At 35.1% G+C, this 17,973-nt stretch overlaps 1 protein-coding gene across 2 annotated transcripts; it reads left to right on the top strand.

The window, feature by feature from the left end:
* The first annotated feature begins 4,423 nt into the window (after window positions 1–4,423).
* Ambn (ameloblastin) lies at window positions 4,424–16,928 on the top strand. Of its 2 annotated transcripts, none has more exons than XM_090344039.1 (11): window positions 4,424–4,438; window positions 5,387–5,455; window positions 7,289–7,354; window positions 9,640–9,687; window positions 10,193–10,303; window positions 12,231–12,422; window positions 12,816–12,854; window positions 13,457–13,516; window positions 13,615–13,659; window positions 14,089–14,133; window positions 16,389–16,928. In XM_090344039.1, exons 1-11 carry the CDS (start codon window positions 4,424–4,426, stop codon window positions 16,926–16,928), a joined length of 1,230 nt encoding a protein of 409 aa, XP_090200165.1. The 2 variants fall into 2 exon arrangements, with proteins under 2 accessions (XP_090200165.1, XP_090200164.1); XM_090344038.1 differs by having other exon boundaries at window positions 12,186–12,422.
* The last annotated feature ends 1,045 nt before the right edge of the window (window positions 16,929–17,973 follow it).

Genomic DNA, 17,973 nt, shown 5'->3' with positions numbered 1-17,973 from the left:
CCTGAGTTCAAAACCTCAATTGGAAGGAAAAAATGCTACCAAACAGATTCTACAACACTAATATTATTCTAATACCAAAACTAAAAAAGGACACAATCAAATATATATTCTAATTATCCTGATAAATACAGATGCAAAAAGTTTCAATAAGTAAAAACATGCAAACTGAATTCAAAACGATCATACACTATTATCATTTTATTTTCATTCTAGGCATTAATGGATGGGAAAACAGGTACAAATCAGTAAACACAATATAACACATAAACAATACTGGGCAAAAATTGTATAATCATCCTAATAGATAAAAGAAAGAAAAGGTCTTTGACAAAGTTCAATACCCATCATGATAAAGGCCCTGAGGAAATTAGGAATTAAAGGAACACACCTCAATAAATAAACACTAAATATGATAAATTTATAGCCAATATCACATGAAACAGGGAAAGACTGGAATGTCTCCTAAAGTCAGAAGCAAGATAAGTACTTATACTTGTTCCACTTATTGTATATAGCTTTTGAATTTTTAGTGCAATAAGCTAGGGGAAAGATTTGAGAGGAATACAAATAAGAAATGAAGAAGTCCAATGATCCCTACTTGTAGCTATAGGACCCTATCTATACAGATAAGACCCTAAAAAATCAATTCAAATACTTTGGGCAATTACGAGTATAAATAAATGAACACAAAAAAGCAGTAACTTTTCTACATACTAATAATTGACATGCTAGGAAACTAATTAGGAAAGTAATCTCATTCACAGTTGCCTCAAAAAATAAAACCCCTAAGAGTAAACTTAACTTTGGAGTTAAAGAGTATAATGTAATATATAAGGAAGACTATAAATTTGAAGAAAGCACTAGAAGACAGACTTTTCATGTTTATGGATTGGCAAAAATTAATACTGTAAAACTGGCTATCCTAGAAAAAGCAATGTAATTCCCATCAAAATTCCACTGTCATTTTTCACAGAAATAGAATAATCAATTCTAAAATCTTTTTGAAAATATAAACAGATTGTGAGGGCTTGGGATGTGGCTTAGTGGTAGAATGCTTGCCTCGCATGCATGAAGCCCTGGGTTCAAGTTCTGAATACCACATAAACATAAAAGGCCAAAACTGGTGCTATTACTCAAGTGGTAGAACGTTGCCTTGAGCAAAAGGAGCTTAGGGACAGTGCCCAAGGCAAGAGATCAAGGCCCAGAACTGACAAAGAAATAAATAAATAAATAAGATCCTGAGTAGCCAAAATACTACTGACCACAAAGAACATTTTATGTACCACAATACTTGATTTTAATTATACTAAAAATACATAGTAACAAAAGCAGCATGATTTTAAAAAATAGAGCAATGATATAGAATAATGACCCAGAAATAAACTCAATAACTATATCAATCTGATTTTCTTGAAATAAGGCAAAATAGGCTTTGGTGAAAAGAGAATCTCTCTTTAACAAACTGTATATGGAAAATTGGATATTCCAATAAGGAATATTGAAACCAGGTCCTTATTTGTCATCCTGTAGTAAAATCAATTGAAAGTGGATCAAAGACATCAATCAAAGACCTGAGCTTTGAAAATACAAGAGGAAAACATAGAGAAAAGTCTTTTAAAAGCACAGATAACATCTTTCTGAATAGGACTCCAATTGCTGAGAAAATAACAATAAGAACTGACAAGCTAGGTACAGTGACCCATGCCTGTAATCTTAGCTTGTTGGAAGGTTGAGATCAGAAACAAGGTTCAAGGACATTCACAACAAAAAGGTTGAGAGACACTAACTATCTCAACCAATAAGAAGCTGGATAGGTGTGTCACATGCCTGTTATCCCAACTATGTTATCTGATAGATTATATATATATGTATATATGTTTATTTAATTATTTGAAATAGGATAGGGAAGGGGGAAAAAAGATGAGGGGCGGGGTGGAGGGAGGGAAATGGGGACCAAGACATAAGAAAGGATATCAATGTTTGTGAAGTAATGCACCTTCTATCTGGTGAATATAATGTAACCCTTCTATTAATTACAATAAAATATATGGAAAAATCCAGGGCCTTGCAATTAAATGCTTCCACACCCTTTCCTTGCACTGATTATTTCTGAGATAGGGTCCCACTATTTGTCCAGGCTCACACCTTGAACACAATCTCCAATTTTTCCCTCATGGCTGGAATAGCACATGCCTACCATGAGCCTCAGCTTTTCTGTTGGGATGAGGGTCTTGTGCAGTTTTCTGCCTAGATTATCCTGGAACTATAATCCTCCTGATCTCAGCCTTTCATATAACTGGGATGGTAGTGTGTACCACCGTGACTAGCTAAAGATAAGAAGAGGTCTTACAAACCTTGAATGAGTTGGCTTTGAGCCACGAGCTTCCCAATTTCTACTCTGTGAGTAGCTAAGATTACAGGTGTGAGCCACTCTCCAAGCTATTTATAATTTTAATAAGTTTTTCTTCTCCTAGTTGTATACATTCATATAAAGGGCAATTATCATGTTTATATTCTTCTCATTCCTCTCTTCTTCTGCATTATCCCTTCCCCCATTCTTGTTTTACATAAATGCCAGTTTCCCTGAGGTCTAGATTCTGTACATGAGAGAATGGTATTCATCTGGCTTTGAACCTTGATCCTCAGATCTCAGCCTCCTGAGTAGCTAGGATTACAGGTGTGAACTACTGGCACCTGACTCCCTGAGCTTCTTTTGCTCAAGGCTAGCACTCTACTACTTGAGCCACAGCACCACATCTGGCTTTTTCTGTTTATGTGGTTCTGAGAATCAAATCCAGGGCTTCATGCACGCTAGGCAAGCATTCTACCACTAAGCCACATTCCCAGACACTCAATAAAATTTTACAAAATACATTGACATCATTTTTTTACTTCCTAAAATAATTCTATTACCAGAGGGAGGATTTTTTTCCAGGGATTCCTACTTAGGCATCATTTGAAGATACTAGGCCTGTGTTTAGATATGGTGATGACTTTCTCCCAAAACACTGGCTTCCTCAAATTTCCCTGTAATTGAAAAGATCTCTACTTCCCTGAAGAGTGTACTGAGTCATCCCTTCTTCAAAAACTAATCTTAAATGCTTACCCCATATATGAAATCATACGCTTGGAAAGACTAAGTGGGGCAGAGAAAGAACAAGATCAATTGATGTTCCATCTATGTATAAGACTTATCTGTTCATGGAGAAAAAAAACTCCATCCATAAGACTCAATTATGTTTCCCCTTACAGTTAATCTCATGTGGTTACTGTATCTGACTTTGTTATCTGGTATACGTTTATTTGTTTATTTGAAAAGGAAAGGGAAGGGAGGAAACAAGATGATTGGGAGGGGTGGGGGGAGGTAAACGGGGACAAAAATATGAGAAGGGGTATCAGTGTGTGAGAAGTAATGATCCCACTACCTGACAAATATAACTCTATACATTACCCTGACAATAAAAGGGGAAAAAAAGGAAAAAGAGAGAGGGAGAGAGAGAGAGAGAGAGAGAGAGAGAGAGAGAGAGAGAGAGAGAGAGAGAGAGAGAGAGAGAGAGAGAAAGAGATTCAAGTAACCTAAATATACCTTAGTAGTCTGGCTTAGTACCTGATCTAAAAATAGGAGGAAAAATATAGCAACTATTAAATGCTGAAGTGAGAATTCTACTCATTGATCTGAATATTCTGAATTTTGCCTCTTTTTCTTACAAAGAATGTGAGCAAAAAGCCTACTCCAATTGATTCTTGTAAACAAAGGAAATTCCTTGTAAAAGCTTGGCTATCTCTAATTAATGATGTTCAGATACAAAAATACCTAGCATATTCTGAAAGGAAAATATCGCAACATTTTCAAAGGTGTTCATATTCTCTTATAAATCTAGGAAATTATTTTAGTGTTTCACTGTAGAATTTGTATGTGAATTCCTTGGAGGAAAGGAAGAGAGTTAGCCTGATCACAATCAATAAGGGGGTGAAAACTGTGAGTCTGCTAGCATTGGGTCACTAGCTTTATCTGCAAATAAACAAACAAATAATGTGTTGCTTTGCATGCATCTTACATATATTCTCCCCCCCAAGCTTCCCAAAATGATTATCTTCAGAACCTATATCTCTTTACTGTCTTCCCTGCAATTGAGTTCTGTGAATAAATACAGGGGCTGAGTTACAATTAAAAATAATGAGACCCTTCAGGGCCAATGTCCTTGCATGAAATAAAAGGGTGTGGACTAATTGCAGGAGCAGAGATTTTTTTTCCTCCATTTTGCTTCACTTTGATTGGTGGATTGGCACTTTAAATAAAGGTTTCTGATCTTCTCCGAATGAGAGGTACAGAGTGAGTCCCAGGCACAGTCCAGAAAAAAATTTAATCTTCTTTCCTTAGAACTATCTTTATTGGCATCACCAGACCCTGAGAACACAGTGAATGTCAGCACCTAAGGTAAAATGTGATTTTATGATTTCCATATATTTCCTATAAGCTGTTTTTTTTCTATCTTCAGGAAGTCTTTATAAAGAAGATTTATCTTTGTTACCAGATGCTGCATAATAGCTTATTGTAATCCATTAGAATGTTCCAGAAAAGTCATGGCTAATACCCATCAAGCTAAGCTAGAAATAAAAATAAAAAATAAAACTTATTTATAGATCTTTTTAAAGGATTCATGATTATTAGTAACAATGCCTAACTTTTGAAAAACGTTACAAGATGAACACATGTCTTTGCTAGTCAGCTCTCTATTTATGTAATAGTAAAGAATATTTTAAGCCTATAGAATAGATTTAAAGACATAATTTATTTTAGAATGGAAAACTGATTTTGGGTACATATTTTCCAAAAATATCAAGAAAATTAAAATATTTCATTTATTTCAATTTGAGAAAATATTGTTTGGGAATGGTTATATAGAAAACCTATTATATGTGTGTATATAGATGCATATATACATTTTATACATACAAATAAAAGTTTATTGTGAATGATTATTGGTTACATTATATTTCAACTGCATGTCAAAATTTTTCCCAGAAGCTAAAATATAAACTTTTGTAACTTGTACTTCATAGACCAACATTTCACCTGGTGGAGAAATTTTTTAACTTTATAATCCATCTTATGAAATAAGACAGTATTTAAAAATTATCTGTAGATGTTTCCCTAAATTATTTATTTAGATTGTAGGTCCATAAAAAATGTCATTAGATCTTCCCTAATTAATTATCCATTACTTCCAGGAACTTCTGAACACAAACCAGCTGTTAAGTAATATTTAGGTGTTATTTTCTTTAAGTGTAATCATTGTAGAATAGAGACACTTATTCTCTTAAAATATCTTTCAACCATTCTGAAGTAAAAATTCATCTGATTTTAAACCCAATTGTGTTTTAGATTCCACTTTTCAAAATGAAGGACCTGATACTGTTCCTGTGCCTCCTGAAAATGAGTTTTGCAGTGCCGGTAAGTCTAGCTTCCAAAGGGTACCCTACAGGGGCTGCTGATTGTTGGACATCTAGCAGACCTGAAGGGATGGAGTGCCTATGCAGGGATTCACTTCATTTAAGTGAGCAGTGTTGTTTCTACTGAGTCACAAGTCATAATAGCCCAGATGCTTGCCTTATGGTCAAAAAGCAAGAAGCAAAATATATAATTTATCTATTCCAAACAATATTTAAAATATGCAAAAGACAACTTCTAAGTTTTATGTCACATTTTTTTAAAGCAAAAGATTTAGGTAGTTTCTATGATACACCGACACAATTTTATTGCAATTCCTTGCTATGACTACGAAATTGAAATAGAGAAAATTTCTCTGAAAAAAGGTAGATTTTCTTTGTTTTAATGAGGACATTATTAGTCAGATTACTATGGTTTCAAAACTGAGCTAGATAATTCCAGTTGAAGCTAACTAACAAATTTACTTCGTAAAGGTGAAACCATGTGACTTAAGGCTAAAATGTCTCAGACCAAAAAATGTCAGGACAATGAATCTCACACTTGATGATTTTATCATATATCCAAATAATATATCTCATATATTAAAAGAATATAGCCATACAACTCCAATCCTCGGAGTACTGAACTATTCCAGCCAATATTATGCAATTCTGTTAACATCATTTTGTCTCTACATGACAAGTCTTTGTCTCAAAGAAAGAAAAATAAACAGGCCCATGGATGGACCTCTGTAGTAGAGCCCTTGTTTAACATGCCAAGGCCCTCTGTTTGACCCACAATATTATACAAATAAAAATTCAATTTATCCTAACTCCTACTTACTTCTATTCTCCTTTTAGACAACTGCTACTTGTGTTTAGTAATAGATGAAATAATCCCAGTTCTTTAAAAAGTAAATATCTCAAAATTTTTAAAAGCTAACTAGAAACACAGTTGAACAGCTTATTTGTAGATACATTAAGTATATAGCACTATAGCAGTTAGTGCTAATATACATTTTGCTGAAGGAAAATATCTTTGATATGATCTTAAAATATATAGATCAACAGGCTGGTACAATAAGCATTATGGAGGACTTATTAAAAATTCTTGAATAAAAGGCAAATTGGGCTTTGCACATGGTTTTCTCAAGGCCATGTTCCCAAAACACATGCATAACCCCAAAGCATGTGGATTTGCAGAAAGCACATGAAAATTCTCTATGTGAACATTTTTAAGAATTTCAAATAATGTTAGTTTTATATTTTGTTAATTTATTACTCATTATGTAATTAAACTACACCAAATTTTGCTTTTACAATATGGCATTAAGATACATTCAAAAGATAGATAATTCTTATGAGAACACAATTCTTAAATATAATAATTCTCCTAAATAGCTGAAATTCTTCTTCAGTCTATCCTAAAAAAAACAAATTATTCCCATTATAAATTACAATGGTAGTGGCCTAGTGTAGAGTGCTTACCTAGCATGCACAAAGACCCATGTTCAATTCCTTGGTGTCACATACATAGAAAACACAGAAGTGGTGTTGTGGCTCAAGTGGTAGAGCTCTACCCTTTAGAAAAACTAGAAGGACTTGTCGTGAAGAGATGAAATAATGTTAACAGAATTGCATAATATTGGCTGGAATAGTTCAAGGACAGTGACCAGGCCCTGAGTTCAAGCCTTAGAACTGGCAAATTTATTTAATTAATTAATTCGTTGATTAATTTAAATGGTAGCCTCTCTGCTTACTCTATGTACTGGGGTAAATTTCTATTCTCAGCATATATTTAAGAAAGTTCTCTGTGAAAGGCACTCAGAATCTCAGAATTATTTTTACTTTCATTTAGGCATTTCCTCAGCAGCCTGGGACACAAGGTATGGCACCACCAGGCATGGCTAGTTTGAGCCTTGAGGTATGTATTACTAGAATTTTTTTTTTTTTTTTTGTCGGTTGGGGCACTGTCCTTGAGCTCCTCAGCTAAAGGCTATTGCTCTACCACTTGAGCCACAGAGTCACTTTCTGTTTTCTGAAGTTTAATTAGAGATGAGTCACAGATTTGCGTGTCCAACCTGGCTTTGAACCATGATCCTCAGATCATATACATGATTACAGGCGTGAGCCACCAGCCCTTGGCTTAGAATTTTTACACATTATCTTTACACTTAATCAGAAGTTTGTGGGAAGTTCTAAAGTAGTTAACGTTTACCTACATTTAAACTTATAATTTTACTCCAATTTTAAACTCTCAGTTGTTTTATTTTTAGAGCATTATTTAAATATAAAATAAAAGTAATACTAATAATCAATATTTAGTATATACTACATATACACATCAACGTGGTACTATATTAAATTAAAATATCTTGCAATATATTCACAGTTTATTAAAGCCCTGTTATATGTCTTACACCATTAAGTAAACTTATCTGAAAATAATTTTAAAAGAAAGTATAAAAATTTGTTTATTGAAAGTGTATAACAATTATACTATGATATATACTCTATACCCTGTATAAATTTCATTTTAATTCTCATAAAAAAGTTCTCTTTAGAGGCCGGGAGTTTAGTCTATTGGTAGAGTGCTTGCCTAGCATGCACAAAGACCTGGATTTGATTCCTCGGCAACACATACCTACAAGAAAGCCAGAAATGGTGCTGTGGCTTAAGTGGTAGAGCCCCAGCCTTGAGAAAGCCTAAGGACAGTGCCCAGGCCCTGAGTTCAATGACCAGGACTGGCAAAAATAAAAGTTCTCTTTAGAAAGCTAAAGAAAAAAATTCACAATATCAATTAAAAATTGAGACAAAAATACAAGATCATATATGTCACAGTTTTTCATAAGGTCTGGTAAAATTTCCTGGTATTTTGACCACAGTAAGGCAGTAAGTACATATATGAGAAATATAGCAATATGTTTATTTCCTCTGTAGATGAATGTTACTGAGATTTGTTTTATGTTGCTCTCTTTTCCTTTACTTTCTAGCTTAAATAAAATCCAAAGTACTCTAAATCCCTTTCCATTTAAAAAAATGTAAAGCTGACTTTCTGTAGAAGTAGTGGCAAATTATCCAGATACTATTTCTTCCAATGTTTTCCTATTTATAATTTTGAAGTCTTTTTTGTTTGGAGTAAAAAGGTGAGGGTTGATTTCTTTGCATGTTTTTCCAAATTCCTCTTGAGGATGAATTTATAAAACATAAAGTAGTTGAAGAGAATAAAAATAGTTAATTGAGAAATATTTTCATAAGTACACTTATAATCCAGTTTAATGAGCTATTTTCCCATGTTTTAATCAAACTCCCACTTAACTGATATTTTTTCTCTTTAATTAATGATAAAAAAAACAAGCTCAATGTTTTAATAGAAACAATAACAAATCCATACTTACAGTTCCATCTTTCAGAGATGATTTGTGTCTACACAAATTTGTCTTCAGTGATGATTTTGTTGTACACAAATTGACACACCCCAAACTTTGTGTTAACAATGTTTAATTTTATGAGAAATAATGCAAAAAAGAGAGAGAGAGACATAGAATGAAAGATAAAGAGAAAAAGAGACAAGACAGAAAAAGGAAGGAAGGAAGGAAGGAAAGGAGGGAGGGAGGGAGGGAGGGAGGGAGGAAGGAAGGAAGGAAGGAAGGAAGGAAGGAAGGAAGGAAGGAAGGAAGGAAGGAAGGAAGGAAGGAAGGAAGGAAAAGAGAGAAGAAAGGAGAGGGAGGGAAGGAGGGAGGGAGGAAGTGAGGAAGGAAGGAGGGAGGGAGGGAGGAAGGGAGGGAAGGAGGGAGGAAAGAAGGAAGGAAGTTACATCTAACTGAAAAATTATCTTTTATACTCTTGTTAAGAAGATTAGCAACAATGACTTCTGTAACCCAGGAAATCAAAGTAGACATAGATTTATTATGTAGCAGGTGGTATGAAAAGGTAGACTTAAACGTTTATGATTAGAGTCCACTGAGGTTGTGAAATAGAGATTCTCATAAAAAGTCTCTGTTTACTATGAAATCATTCCCTTAGATCTAGAGCAAGGAAAATGAATATTCTGCAAGCTAGAAACATTTGCTTTTATAGTAATCCCCCTGGTAATAAAATGTATGAGCTTCAACAGGCTCTCAAAAAATTTTCATGAGAAATCAGTGAGTCAAAATAACAGGTAATATTTGTCACAAACACTAATATGAAACCCTTTTTTCTTGATAGACAATGAGACAGTTGGGAAGTTTGCAAGGATTAAATGCACTTTCTCAGGTAATTATATTTTAAAATACTTAGTACAAGTACAAATTGTGGTGGTTATGATAGCAGCAACACTGTAAATCATAAATTAATCAATGTAAGATACTAAATATTAAAACAATAAATGACTAATGGAACTACCTTAAAATAAGGTACACCAACAAGGTAAATAGTAATACTATTGGCCATCATTCCGGAAGTTGATACTGTAGGATTGTGAGCCTGAGACCAGCCTGAGGTCCATAATGAATTTACTTGGGTTACTCCATCTCAAAAAAAAATGAAGACCAATATTGAATTTTTCCTTAGTAAAATGTTTAAAATATCCTTTCTTATACTATCAACTTTAATATATGGCTCTAAGCACAAGTCTTTAAAAGATAAATTTCAAACAAGCTTCTAAGAGCATGACAATCAGAAATTGCCCACTTTACATTAAACAATATCATTGTTAATCTTTAATTTCATTTTATATGTTGAAATGTAAACATGCTTACTGTTTCCTCCATGTCTGTAGTATTCTAGATTTGGCTTTGGAAAAGCACTCAACTCTTTGTGGTTGCATGGTCTCCTCCCACCACCTCCCACTTTCCCGTGGCTGAGACCAGGGGAACACGAAACTCAACAGGTAAGTTAATTTTATCCATGTGTTTAAAACTTCAAGCTCTTTAAAAAAAAAAAAACAACTTCAAGCTCTAAAATCTTTCTTCACTTGCTTTCTTGAGTGCATATCTACTAGCAGTAAAGAACTAGTGTTTAACAAAAAATTATCCTAAAAGCAAATAAATAAAATCCTGTAACTATTCTTACTACTTAGAAAAAAATTAAAATTTTCAGCTCATTTTAATATTTTGTTCAAGTAGAAAGATATGGCCTCCAAAATATAAGAGATCTGTTAAAGATATTAGCAAGCATAACAGATAAACAATCTTCAAAAATGAAAATATAGGGCCGGGAATGTAGCCTAGTGGTAGAGTACTCACCTAGCATGCACAAAGCCCTGGGTTCTATCCCTTAGTAACACATACTCAGAAAAAGCCAGAAGTGTTGCTGTGGCTCAAGTGGCAGAGCACTAGCCTTGAACAAAAAATATCCAAGGACAGTGCCCAGGCCCTTAGTTCAAGCCCCAGGACTGGCAAAAAAAAAAAAAAAAAAAACAGGAAAATAGATTGTATATTGGACCACTTTCATTTTAAACAAAATTAACCAAATGATTATTCAGAGACTAATTTCAAATGATAAGTATCTTGTTGAGGTACCAGGAACCCAGTTGTGCACCAGGTGCTCTCAGAAAGCTGAGATCTGAGAGTCACAGTTCAAAGCCAGCCTGATCAGGAAAGTCTGTGAGACTATTACCACCAATTAACCACCAAAAAACTGGGAATGGAACTGTGGCTCACATAGTGTAGCTCTGAGGGAGAAAAAAAACTCAAAAGACAGTGCCCAGTCCCTGAAATCAAGTCCTAGGGTTGGCATACACACACACACACACACACACACACACACACACACACACACACACACACAAATACCATAAACCCTATAGAAATCAATATAAATCTGTTAACCATTATTTTTTAGCTACCAAAGTAATACATTAAAACTGCAATTTGAGAATGAAAGTAAAAAATAGTTTAGAAGGGATGTGAGACTCATTAAATTTCAAATATGATTAGAGAAAAAGAAAATATATTCCAAGGTGCTAAGTTGTAAGACAGAAGTAACCAATCCCACGTGAAAGTATACATAAGTGCAATTGTTGAAGGAGCAAAGCAGAGCCAAATTATAGTGGGATTCTCATTTTTATTTGGGGAGTTTGTAGTTAATCTACAAACAATTCAGAGCCATTTGTTGGAAATAATTCCTAAAAGAAGCAAAAATCCAAACACAAATTTTTAATTCCAGGTGATCTTCCATAGCAAAAGCATTACCCCAAAAACCTCATTGAATAGATAATAAATTATGTTCATAGTGATTATCTCCAAAATGGACTCTATAATGAAGGAATTTAATTGGTACTTTGATTACCCTTTTAACCTTTCATTAATAACTAAACATATTAAGTACCCACCATGTGCCAGGCATTTGTTAAGAGCTCTGTTAATTATGTCAAAATACAAGATATTTAAAAATATAGTAATCTCCCTCAGTTGAATGGGGAACAAAGATTTATGACAAATATTTATAATCCACTGAGGTAGAAAAATAAACATGTGTACAGATAGTCATGGTAACCCAATTAAAGAAATAACTCATTCTACCAGAAAGTATAGCTATATAGCTTTCCATCTTTCCAAGCAGTGACGTTCTTAAGGGAGGGGAAGGGACAGACACACACAAAACTTCTCAAATAACATTGACTCTGTTTCCTGTGTAAACTCTGCTTCCAAACAATTCTCCTTACCTTCTTTCCAAATAAAAAGCATCCAAGCCCTTTGGCTATAAAAATTCTAGTCACCACAGTTCAATGAACTATCCTTTCCTGACACTCTTTTCAAATTTCTCTACAGTATGAATATTCTTTGCCTGTGCATCCCCCACCTCTCCCATCACAGCCACCCCTGCATCCTCAACAGCCAGGAATGAAACCTTTCCTCCAGCCCACTGCTTCAACCACCTTCCAGGCCACAGTCCAGAAGGGAGCTCCTCATCCTCCCATGCACCCAGGACAGCTGCCCTTGAAGGATGGAGAAATGCCAGCAGTTGAGCAGCAGGTGGCACCATCAGAGAAGCCACCAGTATCGGAGGTGATTTGTTTGTCTAGAGTCAAATCTACTAAACCAATGAAAGAACACTAATTTGCAAAAGAATCACAGCACTCAGACGTAATACCCTAAAATACAAATAAATTACTTATTCATCTTTTATTTTGAGGCTGTGTTTTTAATAAATATAAATATTCTTTTTTGTCCTTTGTTCTCAGAGATAATGGATCATTTTGAAAGATATGAGGCCTTTAAACCTTGGTTTCTTAGTTGTCAAAGATGACAGGTTCCATAGGAAATAAGGGTCCTACCCTCTAGAGACTAAAATAATGTAAAACAGAAATATACTTAAATTGTTCTATTGTAATTGTAAATAAGGGCATGTTCAGCTTTTTTCATCTCTTTTGACTGGTAACTTCAATATTTATGATATAGATACCACTAGTGGATTTCGCTGGTCCAGAACTTCCAACAGTAAGTACAAATCTCAATGACAAGCTCCTTGAAAAAAAAGAACTCTATATGTCAAAAAGATTTAAATGTAATTTTTAAATTCTCATTTATTCATGATATGAAGAAATATGTATTTCTTAAGAATTAAATATAAATATTTCATACTAATCTATCTGAAAATGTGTTTCATATAATTCTTAGAAATTTACAATGGGACAATATAGAAATAAAGCTTTCTAGCATAAGAGAGAGAGAAAGAAGGGATGGGAGTTTAGCCTAGTGATAGAGTGCTTGCCTAGCATGCACAAAGACCCAGGTTTGATTCCTGGGTACCACATACATAGAAAAAAAAAAAAAAACGGAATTGGTACTGAGGATCAAGTGGTAGGGATCTAGCCGAAAGTAATGTACCCACCACCTGACAAATGTAACTGTAACTTTGACAATAAAATGTAACCTTGACAATAAAAAAAAAAGCTCAAGGACAGTGGTCAGGCCCCTGAGTTCAAGGCCCAGGATTGGCCAAAAAAGAAACAAAAAAGGAAAGAAAAGAGAGAAAGAAAGAATACTGTGATGAGAATTTTCCTGTGAGAATTATTTTTTATGTTTTCTACCACTTAAAGGTGTTCCATTTAGCCCGTTTGATATCTCGGGCACCAATAGCAGACAATAAACCATCCACAGTAAGTTTCCTTTTTAAAATTTCACTTCTCTGAAACTTAATTAGAAGTATTGTTTTTATTCTGGAAATGCATTTTTATAACTATTTTGTTTTGTTTAGCTTTATCCAGGAATGTTTTATATGTCATATGGAACAAATCAACTGGTAAGTCTCTATTCTATCAAAAGTATACTTCTTTAGGGGCCGGGAGTTTGGCCTAGTGGTAGAGTGCTTGCCTAGCATGCACGAAGACCCAGGTTTGATTCCTCGGTTCCACATACACAGAAAAAAGTCAGAAATGGTGCTGAGACTCCTGTGGTAAAGCTCTAGTCTTGAGAAAGCCCAAGGACAGTGCTCAGGCCCAGAGTTCAAGGCCCGGAACTGGCAAAAAAAAAAAAAGTATGCTTTTTAATTAAATATTCTTTAAATAACTAAAATTATGAAATCAGTGCCTACATTGAAACACACACACACACACACACACACACACACACACACACACACACACTAAAAGATTTTTAACTTTGTCATGAGTAAAGAAGGTAATGGAAGGCAGCTGGTTCACAATGTGATGTATTATTTCTTTTTGAACAGAATACTCCTGCCAGACTTGGCTTCATGAGTTCAGAAGAAATGCCCGTGAGTAGTATTTTCTCTTTTTTTGTGAGTAGTATTCTCTAACTTTTCTTAAAATAGTGGCCAGGGAAGTTATTTACAGGTGATTGTCTATAAGAAACACTAGACACGAAAGTAGTCAAAAGAGCAGAGGACTCAAATTTTTCACTCCAAAAGCACAAACTTGATTGATTGACTCCTATATACAAGTCATTCTTTTTGTTTTTCTTTTCATTCTTTATTTTTTTTTATTTTTATTTTTTTATTTCTTTGGTGCCCATCCTGGGCTTGAACTCAGGGCCTGTGAACTGTCCTTGAGCTTTTTTGCTCAAGGCTAGTGCTCTTTAACTTGAACCACAGTTCTCCTTCCAGCTTTTTGAGATTAACTGGAGATAAGAGTCTCACAGATTTTCCCTTTCCAGGCTGGTTTTGTATCTAAATCTTCAGATCTCAGCCTCTTGAGTAGTAAGATTACAGGTGCAACCCGTTGATGCCAAGCTACAATCTTTTCTAAGTAATGACCATTCTTAAGCATAGGGTTTTGCTCAATTCCTTATATGCAAGAAGAGGTTCTTTCACTCAAAAGCCATAATTAAACTCTGAACATTTCAACCCCCAAAAGATATGCATAGTTCATTCAGAGTTTCCATTCCCTTTAGGACCATTTATCCACCCCTAAAAATTAAACAGTGGCACAAAGTAATTTAGACTTCAAAATTAAAAGACCAAAGAGAAAAAAATTAAGAATTAATTACTATGAAGTTCAAAATGTATTGAACAATAAAAGTATCTATTGTTTACAAGTTTATCTGTGTATGTTTTCAAGTTTCAGATTTGAGATAAACTCTAGTCACTTGATTTTTTTCCTTCAGAAATTTCTACCTGTTACAATTCTTAGAGCACAAAACAAAAACCACCACGAATTAACAAGGCATTAATTATATATCCTGTATATATGCTAATGGCTACAAGAAAACTCAAATCTAAACATTTAGCGCCTTTTGTGTACCAGGTACATAGACAGATACTATAGATAAGATATTCTCACTAATATTAATAATCTAATAAGATATATACAAAAAAGGATTTAAAATTCATAGGAAAGAAGCACTTTATCAAAGGGAAAAAGGAAGGGAGCTGGGAGTTTGGCCTAGTGGTAGAATGCTTGCCTAGCTAGCATGCACAAAGAACTGGGTTTGATTCCCTGGTACCACATACATAGAAAAAAGCCAGAAGCCATGCTGTGTCTCAAGGAATAGAGCTCTAGCCTTAAGAAAATTCAAGAACAGTGCTCAGGCCCCGAGCCCAAGCCCAGGACTAGCAAAAGAAAAAAAAAAGGAAGGCAGGAAAAATAGCCTAGACTAGATACTCACAGTGCAATGTCTGGCGGAGGCAATAGGAAAACTGAAAGTTAATAAAGAGACAAGAAAAAAATAGAAGGAAAGTGTATTATATAATACTAACATAAGTAGCTGAAAGTTAAAAACTCAGGTGCTAATCACCATCTATAATATTATTTATATTGTGCTTCATTTGTGAGAAGCATACCATAAGCAATTTTAAAAGTGGAGGCAGATTTTAAAGTGAGTACAAACTGCAAAACAGATTTTCTTGCAGCTTTATGTATGCAAATACACACACACACACACACACACACACACACACACACACACACACACACAGAGTCATACAGCCCTGCTAACTTGCAATTAGTTGTAGACTTGGGTTCCCATATTCCTAGCAACACAAGTAGAAAAAGAAACAAGTTGAATTCTGAAACTCTGCATGCCTGCAGAAATAAAATATTGTAATGCCTCCAGCAAAATTAAGCTTTATTTTGTATTTTGTTAAGGAAGGAACAGGAGGAAGGGGGAGTGAGGAAGGGGCAAAAGAAAAATTCTTTATTGGCATTTCATTCATTTGAAGTCATTAGTAAGAGCCTTCAAAACTTTCCTCAACTGACACTGCTAAAGATTTCCGTTTTTCTTCATAATGGTACTACCCATTTCAGCTTCTTGGTGCTTTCTTAAAGTTAGCATAGAAGTGGCAAATCCTAATGCCAAATCCTCTCCATTCCATTTTGGAGCTAAGAAGTGCGCTATCACACACACAAACAGAAAAGAAAAGAAAAGAAGTGTGCTATCACAAATCTATCAACCAAACACTGTTCTCTATCAGCTTTTTTAATATTGGTTCTCAGGAAATATGACCAGGTGAAATTACAAGGCATCATTAACAGCGTGTAATAACAGTGTCTTTGATAAATATTTCTTTTTCAGGGAGCACGAGGCCCCATGGCCTATGGAGCTATGTTCCCAGGATTTGAAGGCCTGAGGCACAGCTTTAGAGGACTAGGCCCCAACACAGCAAAAGGAGGAGACTTTACTCTGGAATTTGACTCCCCTGTGTCTGTAACCAAAGGAACCAAGGGTGTAGAGAAGGGAGAAGAAGAGCCCCAAGGGTCCCCTCTGCATGAGGGCAACCCAGAAGGCCCAGCTCTCCTTTCCCATATAGCCTCTGGAGCTCATGCAGGGCTCCTTGCTTTCCCTGACGACAACATCCCCAGTCTGGCAAGGGGCCCTGATGGGCAAAGGCTGGGATCCCCTGGGGTCACCCCAGCAACTGCTGATCTACTGATGATCCCTGAATTGGCTGAAGTTTATGATGCCTATGGTGGTGATGTTACCACACCCCCGGGTGAGGGAGAGGCTACCACGGATACCACAATGTCCCCAGACACTCAGCAAACATTGATTCCTGGAAACAAAATGCACCATCCCCAGATGGTACATGATGCGTGGCGTTTCCAAGAGCCTTGACTACCTTGATATACCAACTACTTCCTGTATGCACAAGCTCCCTAGCTTTGTTCCCATAGTGTACCTTTTTGCTAAAACACTTATTACCTTCCTGCAGCAAAGGCATTAAAAGCACTAAGTATGTATTAATAAATACAAGTGGCTAGAAATAGTGTAGGTCCCCTTCTTGCTTTCATTTTCTCATTAAAATAAAATGTGTCAACTGTCTCTGTGATGTAGAAAACCTATTAATACCATTAGAGCAAGCCTAAGAGACTCAGAATTTGCTAATCTTGTTTCTTAGCTATCTTAGAATTTCCTTTACTAGCATGACACTATTATGTCAAGGAGAGGTGGCATTATTTTTCCTTCAAGCAAAGGCACACAGTCTCAGAATTTTAAGGTATTGCATTTAAGCTTTATTAAATGAGGATTGGTGGAGGACCCCTGGCTGATAATACTGGGTTTAATATATTGGATTTAAAGTTCTCATTTGTAGAATATTTTATTTAATCTAGTAAAAGAAAAACAATTAGACTATTTTAAATAAAGAATATTTCTCACTGAAAATGTCAGGAATTGTATGCTTATTATTTATATATTTAAATAGTTGAGAAAAGCATACTCATCCTTTCTATTTGCTATTTACTAACTCTTTTTTATATAGTTTGTTAATTTCAATTGTCTAAATCCTAGGCATGGGTTCTAGACATCAAACATGCAGGCTTTTCCTTCAAAGATTACAATGGATATGACTGGCAAGTAGATAGATAATCACAGTAAAAATAAAAATAGCCATACTCAATTATGGCACATATATTGTCTCAAACTAACACTGCAAACCCGATATTCTGTGAAAAGACACAACACAAGGTGCCCCTGTTTTTGGAGCAAAGATTCCAAGTTAAACACCACTAGAGGGGCTCAGAGAGATCAGACAAGTTATTCTTACAGTAAAAAAACATCTCTAGGCTACTCAGTGGTAGAGTGTTTACCTAGCATGTGTGAAGCCCTGGGTTCCATTCCTCAGTACCACATACACAGAAAAAGCTGGAAGTGGCTCTGT

Source organism: Megascapheus bottae, chromosome 13 (genome assembly GCF_031878675.1).
Source record: "Megascapheus bottae isolate mThoBot1 chromosome 13, mThoBot2.hap1, whole genome shotgun sequence".
Lineage (NCBI taxonomy): Eukaryota > Metazoa > Chordata > Mammalia > Rodentia > Geomyidae > Megascapheus > Megascapheus bottae.
This window is presented reverse-complemented; position numbering and strand designations above follow the sequence as displayed.

Bases quoted from the DNA above. Each gene is read 5' to 3' on its own strand.
- Ambn (XM_090344038.1), top strand. The intron at 10,304-12,185 runs GTAAGTTAATTT...ATTTCTCTACAG, and splicing joins GGGAACACGAAACTCAACAG to TATGAATATTCTTTGCCTGT. The intron at 13,660-14,088 runs GTAAGTCTCTAT...CTTTTTGAACAG, and splicing joins CATATGGAACAAATCAACTG to AATACTCCTGCCAGACTTGG.